The sequence below is a fragment of the Bos indicus x Bos taurus genome, chromosome 22 (genome assembly GCF_003369695.1).
Source record: "Bos indicus x Bos taurus breed Angus x Brahman F1 hybrid chromosome 22, Bos_hybrid_MaternalHap_v2.0, whole genome shotgun sequence".
Taxonomy (NCBI): Eukaryota; Metazoa; Chordata; class Mammalia; order Artiodactyla; family Bovidae; genus Bos; species Bos indicus x Bos taurus.
Genome location: NC_040097.1, coordinates 43,992,464 through 44,010,519, shown reverse-complemented (window position 1 = coordinate 44,010,519; position 18,056 = coordinate 43,992,464). Strand labels below are relative to the sequence as shown.

General features: G+C 53.2%; 2 protein-coding genes across 4 annotated transcripts; one reads left to right on the top strand and one right to left on the bottom strand.

Moving 5' to 3' along the window:
- Window positions 1-2,116: 2,116 nt before the first annotated feature.
- Window positions 2,117-8,986, top strand: PRRT3 (proline rich transmembrane protein 3). Of its 3 annotated transcripts, XM_027523185.1 has the most exons (5): window positions 2,220-2,296; window positions 2,411-2,547; window positions 4,833-5,907; window positions 6,117-6,272; window positions 6,867-8,986. In XM_027523185.1, exons 3-5 carry the CDS (start codon window positions 4,890-4,892, stop codon window positions 8,624-8,626), a joined length of 2,934 nt encoding a protein of 977 aa, XP_027378986.1. In that variant the 5' UTR covers window positions 2,220-2,296; window positions 2,411-2,547; window positions 4,833-4,889; the 3' UTR covers window positions 8,627-8,986. The 3 variants fall into 3 exon arrangements, with proteins under 3 accessions (XP_027378984.1, XP_027378986.1, XP_027378985.1); XM_027523183.1 differs by lacking the exon at window positions 2,411-2,547 and having other exon boundaries at window positions 2,117-2,296; XM_027523184.1 differs by lacking the exon at window positions 2,220-2,296 and having other exon boundaries at window positions 2,303-2,547.
- Window positions 8,987-9,771: 785 nt separating this feature from the next.
- On the bottom strand, window positions 9,772-17,990 carry CRELD1 (cysteine rich with EGF like domains 1). The gene is made up of 11 exons (XM_027522227.1): window positions 17,888-17,990; window positions 17,175-17,367; window positions 16,870-16,952; window positions 14,173-14,283; window positions 13,776-13,867; window positions 12,929-13,105; window positions 12,749-12,844; window positions 11,788-11,871; window positions 11,511-11,606; window positions 11,196-11,330; window positions 9,772-10,433 (listed from the first exon to the last, which is right to left on the bottom strand). The coding sequence occupies exons 2-11, from the start codon at window positions 17,346-17,348 to the stop codon at window positions 10,219-10,221; spliced, it is 1,263 nt and encodes a 420-aa protein (XP_027378028.1). The 5' UTR covers window positions 17,349-17,367; window positions 17,888-17,990; the 3' UTR covers window positions 9,772-10,218.
- Window positions 17,991-18,056: the final 66 nt, after the last annotated feature.

Below are 18,056 nucleotides of genomic sequence, written 5' to 3'. Positions count from 1 at the left end.
GTTTCCACAAGAAAAAATAGTAAAGCTGGTCAGATGATATGGTAAAATGGGAGAAGCCTGAAATCTCCCCCAGAGTCAGAAAAGCTAGATTCAGGCTCCGCCATTTACCAGCTACTAGAAACTGACCGGAGAAGGCAATGGCACCCCACTCCAGTGTTCTTGCCTGGAGAATCCCAGGGACAGAGGAGCCTAGTGGGCTGCCGTCTATGGGGTCGCACAGAGTCGGACATGACTGACTCGACTTAGCAGCAGCAGCAGCAGCAGAGACTGACCACTCTTCACACTACAGCATGTCAGACACATCTAAGGGCTGAGTGTTGGTTTTCTGTGAGAGCTAAAGATAGGAAAACACTGGCAGATACTTCAGCTCAACCCTAGGAAGGATTTTCTTTCTTTCTTTTTAAAATGATATTATCATTCTTACCTCTGATTACAAAAGAAATACATGGTTGTATAAAACATTGGTAAACAGAAAAGCAAAATTAGATAAAAATTATATCAACCACTATCTGCATGAGTGCTCAGTCGCTCAGTCGTGTCCTAGTAACCCAGTTGGCACAGTGATAAAGAATCTGCCTGCCAATGCAGGAGATACAGGTTCAGTTCCTGGGTTGGGAAGATCCTCTGGAGAAAGAAATGGCAACCCACTCCAGTGTTCTTGTCTGGGAAATCCCACGGACAGAGGAGCCTGGTGGGCCTCAGTCTATGGGGTTGCAAAGAGTTGGACATGACGGAGCACATACACACAACATCAATCACTATTTACCTTCTAATATTTAGGGATAGGATAGGTGGTGGACTGATTGATGGATATTAACAAAAATGGGATCATACAAATAATTATCTGAGAAATGAGAGTATCAGCATATAATAATATATATATTAGTATGTAAGGATGCTTATTGCAGTATTGCTTCTAGGGGGAAAAAAAAAGCTGTTAATCATCTGATTACTCATCAGTAGGGGAATACTGGGGCTGTCTGACAAATTAACAGAACATCCACAGCATGCAAAACTGTACAGCTAATGAAAAGAAAGGGCCGAGCTAGTATGTGTTGCCTTCAAAATGTTTCCAACATATATCTGCTTAAAACAAAACAAGCTTATGGAACAATACACATAGTATGATCCCATTTTTGTAGAAATGCATGCACATATATATTTTTACATGATGCAAAGAAAAGTATGATGTTAACAATGGGTACATCTCGGGGGGGGAGCAGAGCTGGAGAGACCAAAGATAAGACAGTTCCTGTATTCTTTGAACGTTTCTATGTTGCTTGAATTGGGACAATTTCAGCATATATTATAACTCAAATGACTGTGCTTTAAATAAATAAACAAGTCTACTCTCGACATGTCTCCATGCCATTAAAGATCCCACATCATATTTAATGACCACATGTATTCCTTCTATGGATTTTCCTTAATGTACTGAGCCTTATGGTGGCCATTGAATACATCAGGAACTGTCCAAAGAGGGGCCTGGAGCATTCTGACAGACCAACCTGAAAATGCTCAGAGACACTGACCTACCCATGCCTCGGGTAGAGATTATCTGATAGGCACACCAGTGCATGTGCACAAAGATGTCTGCACGGGAGTGCCGGTGCCTTGATATTCTTGCTAACAAATAGCTGGGAACAAACTACACGTCCGACTTCCCAAACTGGCTAAGTAAAAATGGCAGGCTGATCATATGCTGCAGTTCTCCATGCTGAATACAAGAAATGAGATGGCTCTGTAGAAATGTACATGCTGAATATGCCAGGATATATTGGGAAGTGAAGGAGAAGGCGAGTTACAGAACAATATGTACAGTATGATCTCATTTCTATTTAAAATGTGTATGTGGCTGTGCCTTCAAAAAGCTGAAGGATATACATCACGCCATAGGTAGGATTTACCTGTAGGAGGTCCCTAGTAAGTATGTATGTATTATAAGGATATCGATCTAGACTACAAAGGGAGTGAGCTCCCCATCACAGGAGGTATGCAAAAAGAGACTGCTCCGTTTTCAGGGATGCTGCGGAAGTGATTTTCACATCCCTCCGAGGTGACCTCGCTTCCCTTCTTAGCCCTGAGACTCTCTCAGAGAGGGGAGGTTAGGACTGGGAGAAGAATCCACCCTTAAGGGGAAAGGGTTAAGCTGGGACGGCACTCCTGTGGGCGGGCTCCCCGATCGGCAGCGCCGGGCTCTGTTAGCCAAGTCTGAGCATCTCGGAGGATGCGGCGTGGAGAGCAGCTTCAGGGACGCGCGCAAGGTGAACGCGGGGGCTGCCAGCTTGGCGCCCAGGTGAGGAGTGGACTAGGGAGGGGGCAGTGGAGGGGCCCCGGCAGGGAGCATGGCCTGCAGCCCCGCTCTCAGGTGCGAGCGGCAGGGTCTGCACTAGCGCCTACCCCCACCCAGGACACTGCGGGAAGGCGCGGAGCCAGAGGAGAGGAGATGGAGAAAAAGGAGAGGTAACCCGAGATGGACCGGCTCCTGAGGCTGCCCTGCGGCGGCCCGCACCCTCCCCCCAGGACGGCCTCTCCCCAGTCCCTGAGGTAGGGAGAACACCCTCCCCACTAAAAAAAAATCTCTTCAGCAGCTGGAACCCAAAGCTGGGCAGCCCCCTGCTCATCCGGAGATGACTACATCTCTTGGATCGGGGGTGGTGAGCAGATGGCATATGTTTATCCTTGAAGGCCCAACTCTACTGCCTCCTCCTCTGCAAATCTTCTCGGACCCCCTGTGTAAACTGAGTCCGTGCGGGTTTCACAGCCCCTGCTATAGCCATTGGCAGCCTGTGTGACCTTGGCTGAGTTGCTCAGCCTCTCTGAACCTTGCTTTCTTCCCCTATGAAATGGATATACCCACACCTGCTTGTGTCGGGAGAGGTGGATGAGATCGAGGACATTCAGCTAAGCTTAGCACAGGAACCTAAGTGGGGACGAGCTTGACAAAGGAGAACTGTTATTCACCAGCGCCTGTGTCCGTGGCCTTCCAGTTCTTCCACCTCAGGTCAACCCCACTCTGGACACTGGAACTGAGCCTTCTCTTCGGGTCCCCAGCACCTAGCCTGGGCCAGGTTTGAGAAATGAACTAACGAGGCGGAGCCTAAACTCAGTTTGGGGGATGGGTTTAAGGGGTCTTTGATTCCCCCTAAAATCACCCACAAGCTTTGGTGAACTTGGACATTTCCCCGGGGAGGCCACCTGGCATTTTCTTCAGCTTCTCAAGGTGTCTGCGAGCCACCAAGGATTAGGAACCTGGGAGCTTTGAGCACAACTGGTCCCCAGAGAGAAATCGAACAGGGTCTCTGCCCTTAAACTCACCCAGGCACTGGCTCTCACAGCCGCTGTCCCCCTCTGCTGGCTGTGGGGTCCCTTCCTGCCTCCCGCCTACATTAGGGACTCTCAGGAAGGGGAACTGTAAGGGAATATACTTGGTTGAGGCATATGCAGTGACTGGAGACAAGAAATAAAAGACACAGCCCTTGAGAAGCCCCAGGCGGGTGGGGGAGACAGGAGATTACTATGCTGTGTGACCGGTGTGACGGAAGGGGTGGAGAAGGTGTCAGGGAAAGAAATACTCAAGCTGAAACAAGCCACCGTCAAAGCCTACCTGGATTTCTGCAACGGCCTCTCTCCCCCTTTTAAAACACTTCTCAGATCTCCCTTGTAACTTCTATGCTTGTCATCTCCCTTGGCTTCCTGGGTGGGACACTGAGAAAAAAATCCAGGTGCCTTTTTGTGGCTTTTGAGAAAGCCCTGCCTCCCTGATTTCATCTCCCTCTGCTCCTTTCTCCTGCGTCTGCTGTGCTCCTTCTGCCTGCCGAAGGGCCTTTGCACTTTGTTTCCTCCAGCAAATGCTTTTCCTGGATATCATCTAATGGATGACTCCTTCTTCCCATTCTGTATTTAGCTCAAATGTCACCTGAGTGGCCTTTCTTGCACGCCTGTGTAAAGTCGTCCCCCATTCTTCTGTTTCTTACCCCTGTATTATGTTCTCCATAGCCCATCTTATTTAAAAGTAGTCATTGTCTGTCTTTTACCCAGAACACCAGCTCCATGAGGGCAGAGATCTTGCCAGTCTTGTTCACTGCTTTATCCCCCAGGCTTGGCACACAGTACGTGCTCCAATTATTTGTTGACATGGTTAGAGGGTTGGTGAGAAAGAAAGCTTTCTGGACAAAAGGAAAAGCCAGAGGGCTCTAATGCTTATTCAGCTCCATTTATGGGCCTGGCCCATCACGTGTTTTGTTATGTCTTATAAGAGGCCCTTGGAGTTGGGTACTATTATTATACCCGTTTTACGGATGGGAAAACCATGATGCGGAGGGGAAAAGTCAGTCACCCAGAAACTAGTGAAGCTGGGATTCAAACCCAGATCCCTCTTCAAAGGCAGGGGCATATTCCTCTCCCTCTCCACTTCTGTAATTTTTGAGCTGGGCCTTCAAGAATAGGATTTAAAATATATTTATATATAAAGGATTTCAGCAAGGAGAAGGGAGACGGCATTCCAGCCTGAGGGAAGAGCAGTATCGAAGGCGTGGAGTGTCAGGCAGTTCTGTGGGTGATGAGGGATAGGTGAGCAGCCTGGTGTGGCCTTGGGAGGCCAGGAGAGGACCTTATATTCTCTCCTGAGGGTGATGCGGAACCACTGAAGGTTCTGAATGATGGCAAGTGGCACGACCAGAGAGGTAGTGTTAAAAGGACTCTGGGTAGCATGCAGAGGCTGAACAGGAAGGAACGGGTAGAGAGGAAGCTGCTTCTTTCTTTCCCACCAGCCCCCATGGGGTAGCCATCAGAGACCCCCCTCATGCGCCTTCCCCCTCTCCTTCTTTCAGGCTCATCCGGTGAGGACGGGAAGCGGAGGGCTCGAGGCCCAGGCATCAGCGTGGAGCATGGCCCCCAGCCCCTGGGGCTGTGTGCATGGCCTCCTGCTGCTGTTGCCCCTGCTGTCCCTGGGGGCCAGCCCTGCCCTGGGCCGGGGCCTTCCCAGACCCCTTGAGGACTCAGAACCACACTTGGCCCCTGGAGCCCAAGGCAAGGGCCCTCTTGACACGGAGCGTCAGGCCTTCGACTTCTTCTGGGAGAACCCCCGAGACGAGAGCCCCTGGAATGCCAGTGTCCCCCAGGTCCCTGCTGAGGAGATGCCAGAGAGGCCTGAAGACGCCCTTGGCCCAGCCCTGCATGGACCTAAAGCGGCCCACGGGGCTCAGAAAGGAGGACTCCCAGTGACCGACGACCTCCAGATGGCTCGAGGGCCAATTTCTCAGGGCTGGACAGGACCTCCTGACTCACAGGAGCCTATGGAGCAAGAAGCACCAGTCCCCTATCCAGTGGGGGCACCCCACCTTCCTTTCTTCCCCACGACTCCCAGACTCCACCTCGGGCTAGCCACTGTTCCTCCCACGTCGGGGGGACCTGGAGGCCGAGTGGGACAGCTGCCGCCTAGAGATGAGGGTCTGTTGGCCAAAGGCAAGACCAGGGTCTCGGAGACATTTCCCGAGGACCACAAGGGCCCTTCCCCAACTCTTGTGCCCCACCCGGGTATTGTGGCGAGGCCGGGGATGGAAGAACAGGGTGGGGGTGAGGAGGACTTCCAGGAGGCAGTTCAAGGCCCCCTCTCCACCCAGCAGGGTCCAGCAGCCCCTGATACTGGCTCAGTGTCACCAGCTGAGGGGGCATCCTCTCAGGAGCCTGAGTCCCAACCAGACCTGGCACTGGCCAGAAGCCTTCCTCCTGCTGAGGAGCAGCCCATGGAGCTGCCCAAGACGGCTGGAGCTGGGGAGGCCTGGGAAGTCAGTTCTTCAAGTCCCTCCCCCAAAGAGGCTCACCTCCCTGATGTCAGGGGCTCACCAGGACCCCAGCCGTCAGATCTCCCAGCCTCAGAGACTTCTGATGGGCAGCCCAAGCCAGGTGGGTATCAAAGTGAGGGTGCTGATCAGGGCTGGGAGGGGCAGTGTTCCAGGGCGGCTGGATGTCCCCGTTTCTGTGTGACCTCTGCTCCCTCTGGGTCCCATTTACCTCATTCTGGCAAATGAGGGTGATATGCCTCTCTCCTGGAAGATTAGATTTGGGGGAACGCTAGAGGGTCAGGCAAAGCCATGACTGCTTTTTTATTTCAGAGTTGGCAGCAATGAATGGAGCAGATCCCATCTCCCCTCAGCGGGTGAGAGGTGCAGTGGAGGCCCCAGGTACCCCCAAGTCCCTCATCCCTGGCCCCTTGGACCTTGGCCCAACTGCAAACCGAACAGAGAGCCCTGTGGGATCCCTGAAGCCAGGTGAGGGCATGGCTGGGGGGTTGGCCAGAGCGGGTACTCTGGAATAAAAGAACCTGTGTGAAGCATATAGGGGAGGGGTGGGGAATGAATGGGGATGAATGCCTCCTTAAAGGAACTGACCAACAACTTCAAACAACTTAGGATAATAAACTACTACTCACTGGGTACTCTGGGAGAAGTCATTTGCACTCTGGGGACTAGAAAAGTCTTAAATTAACATGGGTTTATTTAGTGCAAGAGATTCTCCAACTCCCACAATTCACTGGAGGAGCTTTGAAAAAATTCCAAAGCACAGGCTCCAGCAAGAGGAATTCTGATTGAGTTGATCTCCAGGTGATTCTAATATGCAGCCCCTAACGAGAACTGCTGATATCTCAATAAAAATGGCAGGACACATCCATTTAACCCTTAGTGGGTGTTGGGGACTATGCTAAAGGTTTAATCCTCACCGCAACCCAAGGAGGGGGTTGCTGTTACCATCCCCATTTTACAGATGTGCTTGGCAAAGTTATATAACTTGTTCACCACACTGGAGCATGATGGGAAATCAAAAGCACTTTTCAAAGGGCTATTTTAATATTGTTATTATTGCAGATGAAGCCGAGGAGTGGCCCGGGCGCCCCCAAAGCCATCCCCCAGCACCCCCTGTCCAGGCCCCCTCGACGTCTCGCCGGGGCCTCATTCGGGTCACCACGCAGCGCGCCCTGGGCCAGCCACCCCCTCCGGAGCCCTCAGCCAGCTCCATGGCATCAGTCCCTGCCTCCAGCCCCCCTACCAACGCCACGGCACCCCCTCTGCGCTGGGGTCCCCTGCGACGGGTGCTGAGCTTTTCCTGGGAGCTGCACGTTTACGGGGTGGGGGTGCTCTTCCTATTGCCCGCGTTGTTGGCACTGGCCTCGCTGGCAGCCGCCCCTGCTGGGCCCCGGCTGGCACTGGTAGCGGCGGTGCTGGTGCTGGTAGCGGGGGGTCTGCGATCCGCCTACATGCTCACCGACCCGTATGGCTCGCAGGCACGGCTGGGTTTACGCGCCGGCCTCGTGCTCTACAACCTGCCCTTCCCCTTGCTACTCACCGCGTTGGCAGCCCTGACCTTGCTGGGCCTGGGCGCGGGGCTGCCACAGCAGCTGCAGAACCCACTCCTCCTGGGAGCACTGGCGTTGACGCACGGCTTGGGGCTGCTCACCACAGACCTGCTGTCGGTGAGGCCTGCGCTCAACCTTCTGGCCCAGGGCTTATCGTGCGCCTGGGGCGCAGCCGTGGCTCTGGGCACTCTCTGTCTGTGCCGTCGCCGCCTGTTGGACGGGCCGAGAGGCTGGGATGCCAGCCCGGGCCCTAGGCTGCTGGCCGTGGCCGGCGCGCTGGGGCTGCTGGCCAGCGGCTTGCAGCTGGCGGCGGCGCTCTGGCTGTACCCGGGCCCGGGCCGGGTGGGCCGCTTCTCGTGGGCTTGGTGGGGCGTGCACTTCTGGCTGCGCCTGCTGGAGCTGACATGGGCACTCACCCTGGCGCTGGCCGCTCTGGCCGCCGCGCGGCCCAGGCCACCCACAGAGCACGCTTGCTGGGCTAAGCTGCTGCGCCTGGCGTGCCCAACGCCCTCTAGCAAGAGCGAGGTGCCGGAGCGGCCCAACAACTGCTATGCGGGGCCCAGTGGCGTCAGCGCGGGTACCCTAGACATCAGCAAGAGCCTTATCCGCAATCCAGCGGAGGGTGGGCCTCCAGCCACGCCCAGCTCCGGCGCCTGGGGTTCGGCTACGTCGCTGAGCCGCGGTCCCCAGGGTGGCCCCGGACTGTCCCGCAGCAGCGTGGGGCCGGCGCCGTCAATAAGCGAGCTGGACCTGCGGCCGCCATCACCCATCAACCTGAGCCGCAGCATCGATGCCGCGCTCTTCCGAGAGCACTTGGTCCAAGACAGCGTCTTCCGACGCTGCGGCCTCCGCTGCCTGGCCTCCCCGCCGCCCGGGGGCGCGCTGCGGCCGCGCCGGGGCAGCCACCCCGACGCCGAGCTCGACGGCTTGGGCTCTTCGCTCCTCCGAGGCCGCTGCCGGTCGCTCAGCGATGTGCGCGTGCGCGGCCCGGTCCCGCCACACGTGGTGGAAGAAGCTGACGCGGCGGCTTCCGGCAGCTCCGTGGACAGCTTCTCCCGGGGCTCGCTCAAGATTAGCTGGAACCCGTGGCGCCACGGGCTGTCGTCGGTGGACAGTCTGCCCCTGGATGAGCTGCCCAGCACAGTGCAGCTACTGTCTACACCAGCTCCTGCCCCGGCTCCCGCATGGTCTGGGGAGCCCCAGAATGGGGTCCAGCCTCGCTGCAAGACTGGAGACTCGCGCAGCGCCTCCAGTGACACCATCGAGCTCTGAGGGGTCCAGAAACTCAGGACCAGGGCCGCGAGCGCAGACCTTCTGGGACTTTGAGCATTTGAAAGACATTCCAGGAGTATTCCTGGGCCTCCAACTGAATGCAACCTCCGGAGACAGCCAGACATGAACCCACCCCCAGCCCAGGATTTTTGTTTTTTAAAATATCTCTATTTTTTTCAGCGGGTATTTTGCACAAAGGCCGAGACTTATACGGAATACAGGGTGGACATGCACGGATTTGAGAATGGGGAACAGGATGCAGGTGCCCGAAACATCCCCTCCAGATTCCCCAGGGTGGAGATGAGTCTTGCTTGTCCAGACTGTCCTCTTTGTGCCAAAGAAATAAACCTTAGGACTTGGCTCATGCCTCCTTCTGCCCTTGCCAGGATCCTGTTTAGAGGAGATGGCCCCCTTCACCCACCCACCTAGTGATTCCAAGTCCTGTGTGTACTGTGCAAGGGAGGAATTCCAAAGGGCACTCAACCCTCCGAGGCTGGTTTTTTTGGTCTGCACCGGGTCTTCCTTGCTGTGTGTGGGTTTTCTCTAGTCTTGGCCAGTGGCCAGGGAGGGCTACTTTGGTTGTGGAGCATGGGCTCAAGGTCATGAGGGCTTCCGTAGTTGTGGCGAATGGGCTTAGTTGCCCGTTGGCACATGGAATCTTCCTGGACCAGGGATCGAGCCCGTGTCCCCTGCACTGGCAGGCAGATTCTTAACCACTCAACCACCAGGGAAGTCCTCTTGGAGGCTTTAAAAATAATGGCTACCAATGTTTCATGGAATATCTATCTGCTGTACACTTTTCAGCTCTTTGTATCACCTTAATTCTCACATTAAGCCTGGATGGGAAGCATTATTATGCCCATTTTATAGAAGAGTCATTTTTTAGAGAAGAGTCATTTGTCAGGGTCCTTTGGCAAATGATAGGCAGTACTGAACTAAGAAAGTTCCATTCCTAAGCTTGGTTCCGCCATCCCCCTTCTCTTAACATATTTCAGGGCCAAGGCTCTCCTTTGCATTCCCTCTACTCCTCCCATCAAGAGAGCCCTCAGTTTCCCAGGGCTTTAGGAAACTTCCCCAAGGGTGGAGGGCTCTCAGTAGCTTAAGCCAACCCACAGCAGGTGGGAACAGGTAGGAAGACAAGATTCTCCATTTTCTAAGACCTTTCTTTATTTCCTGAGATGAATAAATAAATCAGTGGCTGAGGGGCAGGGGGTGAGTACAGAACAGGAACTGGCAGCATGCAGCTGGCAGGAGGGGGCTGTGAAGGGCCTACCCCTGCAGGGACACCTTCCCCCAGCCTCACCCTGGGCAAGGGCCAAAGCTCACCAGCAGCCACAACGAGGAGACACTGTTTAAAAAAAATTCACACATTGTGAAGCTGGCCCAGTGCCCCAAAGTCAAGATCTCAAGGCACCTACCCTTGGGGCTACTTTTTCACTCCAGGGGTCTGGTGTCTGGGCTGCTCTATAAAGTGCGGAGTGGGTGCTTACCCCACTCTCAAAAATAAAGCAAGTGCCTCAAGTGTCCAGATGGGAGAGTCCCGACCTCAGGGGCAGCCTGGGTGGGAGGAGATGATGCAGGTGTGGCAGCGATTATCTGCCCTTGATGAAGCCCTCCAGCACACGGTCACTGCGCTCTGACAACCAATAGCCAGTCATGGCTGCCACAGCTCCAATGAAGATGGCGGTAAAGACCAAGTCACCCTTGGCGGCCAGTGTGGCCAGTGCGCAGATGATGACACCGAAGAACATCTGCTGCAGCACCACCAGCTCGTCCTCCGTCATCTCCGAGAAGAAGCCCGCTGACTCTGAGCAAGAGAAGCGCCTATCTGTCACCATTTTCTCTTTCTGGAGCCTCCTACACACCTGATCATCACTGCCACAAACATGCCCGCTGGGCACACCAGCACACAGCGTCATTCACCGCTGAGAACAACTCCCAGATGGGCAGTTATTATCCATGTTTCACTAAATGGAAAACTGGGGTGCCGAGAGGTTTGCCCAAGGCCATGAGACTGTCATGTCAGAGCATGTGTACAAGCCCGGCTCCAGAGTCAGAGCACCTGGATTTGACATCCAGCTCTGCCACCTGCTTACCATGGGGCCCTGGGCGAGCTGTTTCATCTGTGTCCCTGTTTCCACTATGCAGAGTGGAGATGAAAATAAGATCCATCACATCCTATTTTAGGGGTGAAATCAGTCAATATGTACAACATGCCTGGAACAGCATGTGACATGCAGTTTGAAACCATGGAAGTGGTCACTATCACCATCATTGTGATTATCCTTCGTCTCATCACACCCACAGCCTACAACAGCCCTCAGCAGCAGGGCAAGGACAGATGGGGAAAGAGGCTTGGAAAGGCAGAATGATTTGACACCAAGTCAGATTTCCTTTCTACCCTGGGAAGGGTGAGGCCACCGAAAGCCAGCCTGGGCGGTGGGGTTCTTGTGCCAGGGCAGCCTTGTGAAGGGGTGGGGAAGGGAAGGTCTGCAGCTGCCCAGACGAGGGGCTTGCTGGCCCTCCCCCTGTATTGAGGAACTCCCCTCCCCAGGTTCCTGGGGCTCACCTGGGATCTGCTCCTTCACACAGATGCCCTCCATCTGTTTGTAGCCATCCGCACAGATGCAGCGGTAACTGCCCTCGGTGTTCTCACATTGTTGGTTCTCCCCCGGACACACCGCCGTCTCACACTCGTCCACATCTTGAGGGAGGGCAAGGAGGGCTCAGAGCCCTGACCGCCAGGGTCCCATCTCACTCACATCCTGACACCCCTCTGCCCTGGCTCAGACAACATTCCGCCCTTCCTTCCCACACCCTGTCCACAGTCCAGCCCCTGTCAATTCGTGGTGGGCGAGGCCCTCCTGGGTGGCAGGACACTCACCGAGACACTTGGAGCCCACCTGCTGGTAGCCAGGGCTACACTTCTTACAGCGGCCGGGTCCCGCCCCCATGCAGCCCAGGCAGGCCTTGGCACAGTCTGGAGCAGGAAGAGAGATGGGGGCGAGCTGCCCGTAGGCCTGGGGGAGCCCTGCTCCAGAAGGGACCTAGGGTGGAGGGGTTGGGGCACCTGGCAAGGTGGCAGTTTGTGGGGAAAGGCGTGGAGCAGCTCCCCCAACCCTCCCCATAGCTGTCCCCAGAAGACAGGAGCAGACACTCACCCCGGCACTCGTAGGAGCCCTCCGTGTTCACACAAAACTGGTCAGCTCCACAGCTGGCTCGCTCCGTGCCGCATTCATCAATGTCTGCGAAGAGGCCGGCAGGGTGGGGACTTCAATCCCCATTTCACTCACAGGGAAGCTGAGGCCATGGTTGTTGGGAAAGGACTTGCCCAGGCTCAAAGAGTGTGGCTGAGACAGCAGGCTGTCCGCCGCCACAGATACAGGGGTGCAGCTGGACTCCGCCTGGCCAACTGGAGACTACTGGTTTTCAACTTTGCAGCTAACTGTGGCCTTGGGACTGAGTTTTGGCCAACGGGATGCAGACAAAAGTGACGTGCTGCACTTTTCGCTTAAAACAATGGACTTAGATCCTCTGTGCCCCTTCTTCTCTACCTCACCTCCTCAGTGCCAGATGGTGAAACAAAGAGATGCCCATGACTGCACAGTATGACAGAAGGAATCCAGGTCCTAATGACCGTGATAAGCAGAGCTTTTCTGCTAGCCTGGATCACCGGCTTCAACACTGATATGACATGAAAATAAACCTCTATATTCACTAAGCCACAGTCTTTGGGGATCTTTCTGTTACAGCGGCTTAGCCTTTACCCTCGTCTATCTAAATGACTAGACAGGGACCAAACTAAGTCTCGAACACAGGTTTCCTGACCCCAAGTTTATCCTCATTCCCCTGGCTAACCCTTTTCCAATCTTCAAGACCAGACCCAAGTGACACCTCCTCCAAGAGGCCTTTCCTGACTCCCCACCACCAAACTGGATGAGACACATTTCCCGCTATACAACAATTGGTCTGTACTGAAAGTGCCTGGTTACTTTCCCACTTTTGCAGGTTGGTATTTCTCTATGAAGATGCAGACTGCACTGGTCGAGCCTAGAGATATGTATGTCGGTCGGTCACCAAGCCCGAGACCTTGCCTGCCCTCCCAGACAGGGTGCCACTCACCTACACACTTAAGGTGATGCAGGGCCCAGCCCTTCTTGCACTGTAGACAATGTGATTCCTCAGGTCCTGAGCAGCGTGCACAGGGGCCAAAGCAAGCTGGGCGGAACGGAGGAAGTATGAGGGTGGGCAGGCAGGTATCCCACACACCCCTGCCCGGCCCCGCGCCTCTGGGCTACCTACCCGAACATACCAGATGGCTGGCGTTGCGCTCCGCTTCAAAGTAGCCGAGGCCGCACTGGCCACAGGCCTCACCCCCGTAGCCAGCTTGGCAGTCACAGTGCCCGCTGCCCCCTCGAGTCCCTTCCCCTTCACAATGGCCGTAGCCACCGCAGGGCCGCTCCGCACCCCCAGGACAGGCTGTGGGCAGACACCGAACCAGGTGGGGTCATAAATACAACTTTGTATGTAGAGAGTATTTTCTCCCATGTCAGTAAACATTTTTGGAGAAGAAACCATTTTAACAATGCCATAATATTCTGTCATAAAACTTTATGAAATTTATCTAACCATTCCATTGTGGAATGGTTAGGTTATTTACAAATCTTTTCTTTTAGGAAGACTGAATTGACCATCTTTGTTGCTAACTCTTTATATGTGCAACTGCAAGAGAGATTTCTCAAAAGGGGCTGGGAGTGAGTTCAGCTCCTGTCTCAAGACTTCGTGGAAAAAAAACTGGTGACAGCAGGGGCTTCAAGGCAACACCTGCCTGTCCCTAAGAAGGTCATACCTTAGTCCCTTAGTCCAGGCATGGGAAAGGTGGGGCTGGGGGCGGGGGGCAGATTTCTCAAATACATGATAGAAACCATGGTCCCATCTGACTCAGTCTAGCCCCATATCTCTTTTCAGAGTCATTCCCCATTGATTTGCTCATCTCACCAACCAGCTCTGTGAGGTAGGTGAGAACCAAGGTCCAGCGAAATAATCTGAGGAGCCCAAGCTCACAGAGCCAGCCAGGGGCAGGGCCACAACTGGACCCCTGGCCCCAGCAGTTCCCTTCCAGCCCCCAAGAAGACCTGGAAAAACTCACGAAGGCAGGAGGGCCCGAAGGTGCCTGAAGGGCAGCAGAGCTTCAGGGAATCTGAGCAGAGCCACTGGAAGAGGTCAGGGGCTTCCTGCTGCCTGAGGAGGGGGACAGTGTGGGGGCTGAGACAGAGTCAGAGGCGCCGCCCACCCCCCCTCCCCCAACCTCCCACAGCATCTGTGATACAGCCATTGTGGGCACAGGACCCTTAAGGCCGCCCTCTTCTTGACTGGCAGAGTTGCAGACTGCAGCTCAGAGTGGGAGCCTGGGTTCCCCAGAAGTCCTTGGCACACCTGGGTTTGGAGGAAGGAGCCAAAGGAGGACATAGCCGCTAGCTCGCCACCCCCTGCATTACCAGCCGGGCCTGGCCTGAGCCCCGCCCAGGAAGGCCCCTCTCACTCACTTGTGAAACCACCAGCTCTCCACCAGCTCCTCACTCAGCTCCAGCAGGCGGTGGCACTCGAAATCCGACTTGCTGCACACGCCCTCAAGCACCTCTACCAGGCGGGTCTCACTGACGGGACAGGGACGGGTGGTAGGAACACACTCCAGCCCACCTACTACCCTCTTATAATCCCTTCCCCCACCTGATGCCAGACAATGTCAAAGGCCACAGGCCAAGGGGTGCTAGTTTTGGGAGTCAGACAGATCTGGGTTCCAATCTAGTGGTGTGACCTTGGGCAGGTCATTTAACCTCTCCTGAACATGTTTTCTTATCTGTAAAATGGGACAATGGCTCCCCTGTAGGTTTGCTGGAAGACAGCTCAGTCCCTGCATCTGCACAACAGAATATAATAGCCTTGCTCGGTAGATGTAGTTAAAAACATATCATATAACAAGTGTTGGCAAGGATGTGGAGAAACTGGAACCCTCCTACATAGCAGGTGGGAATGAAAAATGGTGCAGCCACTGTGGAAACCATTCGGCAGTTTCTCCGTAAGTTAAACATGGAATCACCATATGACTCAGTAATTCCACTCCTGGATACTTCGCCAAAAGAATGCAAAACAGGTGTTCAAACAAAAACTTGTACACAAAGGTTCACAGCAATACTATACACAGTAGCCAAAAGGTATAAACAACCCAAATGTCCATCAACTGATAAATGGATAAACAAATGTGGTCTATTAATGCAACAGAACATAACTAAGCCTTAAAAAGTAATAAAGTACTGATACTTGCTACAAAGTGGATGAACCCTGAAAACATTATGCTGAGTGCAAGAAGCCAGACATAAAAGGCCATATTGTATGATTCCAACAGAATCAGCAAATCCTCGGAGACAGATAGCAGATTAGTGGTTTCCAGCAGCTGGGGGAAGAGAGAATGATGCTCCATGGAGATGGAGTTTCTCTTCTGGGGGATGAAATTGTTTGGGAACTAGATGATGGTAATAGTTGCAAAACACTGAACATACTAAATATATATTTAATATACATTGGTATATCTAATGGTAAATTTTGTGTTATTCCATTTTACAACAATAAAAAAATTTTAATATATATGCAATACAAAAAATGTATTACATTATGCTTAAAGGGTCTTGCACAGTGCCTGGCATATGGGACGTGGTGATTTAAAATAAAACCACAAAACAGGAACCATTATAGAGCTAGAATTGCCCTTAGGGTTACCTTGGTCAATCCCTTCATTCCCAAATGAGGAAAATGAGGCCCACTGAGGGAAAGGAAAATGACCAATGTTACAGAGTACCAAAACTTTTCTTTCTAGTGGTTTAATCACAGTTTAATCTTTACCACAATCATATAAAATTGGATTGACATTAATACTCCCAATTTACAGATAAGGAAATAGAGGATCAAAGGTGAAGTGACCTTCCCGAAGGTACAAAGGATCCCAACTGACAACATGGTCTAATTTCAAGCATGGCGATTCCTCTTCCCAATTGGACTCTGAAAAGCTAAAGTGTCTAGGACTCAGCCTCTCCTCTCAATATAATCTCATCTTGTTCCCTGGCTTTATACACTGACTATATGTTGATGACTATCAAATTCATGTTTCCAGCCCTATTTCTCCCCTGAACTCCTGACTCCTACATCTAACTCTATTTGACTATTTAATGGACGTTTCAGCCCAACATGTTCAATGAGAACACCTGATTCCATGCCTCCCCTAGACCCATTTATCTCATCTCAGAAAAGTCCCACTATTCACCCAGTTGCGCAGGCCCCAAACCTCTCACACTTCATGATGATTCCATCATCACGTTCTATCCTATCTGCAAAATAAACCCAGACTCTGACCCTTTCTCACCACATCCACCACTGCCAACATGCCTAGTCTATGACCTAGCCTCCCAACTGGTTTTCCTGTGTCCATGTGAGAGACCTTTTGTAGGTACAAATAAAACTGTTATCACTTCCCAGCTTCAAAACTTCCAATGACTTCCTGATATACTCAGAACAAAATCTAAATGTCTTTTTGTGACTTTCCGGGCCCTGTGCCTTCATCTTCTGCCACTCTCCCTTCAGTTTACTCCAAATCCAACCACTTCTGAAATACATCAAGCTCAGTCCCGCTCTGTCCAAACCCTTTCCTGAACTGTTGCACAGTCTGCTTCTGCACCTCAGGTCTCTGTTCAAATGTCATATGCTGAATGCCATGTCTCCCACCAATCTGCAGTCCATCCTGCTTTACCATTCTTCACCTGATATGACATTATTAATTTATTTGGGCTTCCCTGGTGGCTCAGTGGTAAAGAATCTGCTTGTTAATACAGGAGATGTGGATTTGATCCCTGAGTCGGAAAGATCCCGTGGAGAAGAAATGGCAACCAGCTCCAGTATTCTTGCCTGGGAAATCCCATGGGCAGAGGAGCCTGGCGGGCTACTGTCCACGGGCTTGCAAAAGGGTCAGACGTGACTTAGTGATTAAACAATAACAACTTATCTATTCACTGTCTCCTCTACTAGAATGTAAGCTCCCTGAAGGAGGGATTCTGATTGGCTTGTTTAGTGCTGTCCTATATTCAGCAACATTGGTTGAGTAAGTCCTCTCCACGTGTCTCTAGGCCTCTACCAGCATAGCAGAGACTGGGAATGTTAGGTATACAAACTCACCCCTCCAGCCTCTTTCTTACCTGTCTTTGTATTTGGACAACTTCTCTTCCTCCCAAGCAGTGTTTCCACCTCCAAAGTTGTCCCGGATGGTTCTCTCCAGGCCCTGGAAATGGAGAAAATTATTAATATTGCCTGGCACATCCTAGCACTTGTATTTCACAAACCAAGAAACTGAGGCAGAGAGGCAACCTGCCCAAGTCTATTCAAATAGCAAGTAACCAAGCTGGGACATGAGTTCATACAGGCTTGTATCCCAGAGCTCCCAACTCTCAACCACTGTGTTACAGTAGCTGGCCCCTCCCTCTTATACTGCTGATGCACCCACCTTGTTGAAGCTGTCAACCAGTCCCCGGCAGGTGTGACACGGATGGGGCTCAGTGTGGGGAGAAGATTGGGGAGGCACAGAAATTTGGACCCAGACCAGGCCTGGGAAGCCAAGGAAGAGGCTCAAACCACAGAGCATAGCTGGGGCTATGCCCCTTGAGGATCTTGGGGCCATCTTTTCCCAGGCTGGGGACCTGTAGACAGAGGATATGCGGAGGGTTCACTAGGGAAGCCAAGTGGGAAAGAAAAGGGTGGGATTTGCGGTGCTGCGGGTCTGGGGGCCCAGATCTGTGGTATAAGAAAACAAGGCTAGACTGGGTTAAGTCCGAGGGAGGGGAGACAGGGAAAGGAAGCTATTCTAAAATTCCAGGATGGTAATAAGTTATCCTCGTCGCTGCTGGGGTAGATGGCCAGGATCCTCGGCAAGGAGGTAGGAGTCAGCCCATCGTTTTAGTGTCGGAATACGGTTCTAAAAGGCTGAATCAGCGGGATTATGGAGAACTGGTTAGATTCCTAATACTGCGGGAGAAGATTCCGGACGGACGGTCTTGGGGGGAGGAGTCCGGAACCCCCGTGTGGGGGCGGGGGGAGGAGCCCGGATCCGGATATGAAGAGGTCAGGTCCAGGGCCTTCAGACGGCAAAGGCATGGCCCACTAGCGGGCAAGGAAGGATCCAGATCCACATAGGCCGCGGAGGAGAAAGGGACAACCCACCCAGCCCGCGGTCGCCAGCAGCTGTCTTCCCAACGCCGCGGCTGCGTAAAACGTGCACCCGCCGCCGACTCCGCAGCCGGGAGGGGAGGAACCCACGCCACAGCCAATGGCAGTGGGCCATGTGCCATTGCGTCACCCCATGCCAGCCAACCAGAGACGTCTCCGGACT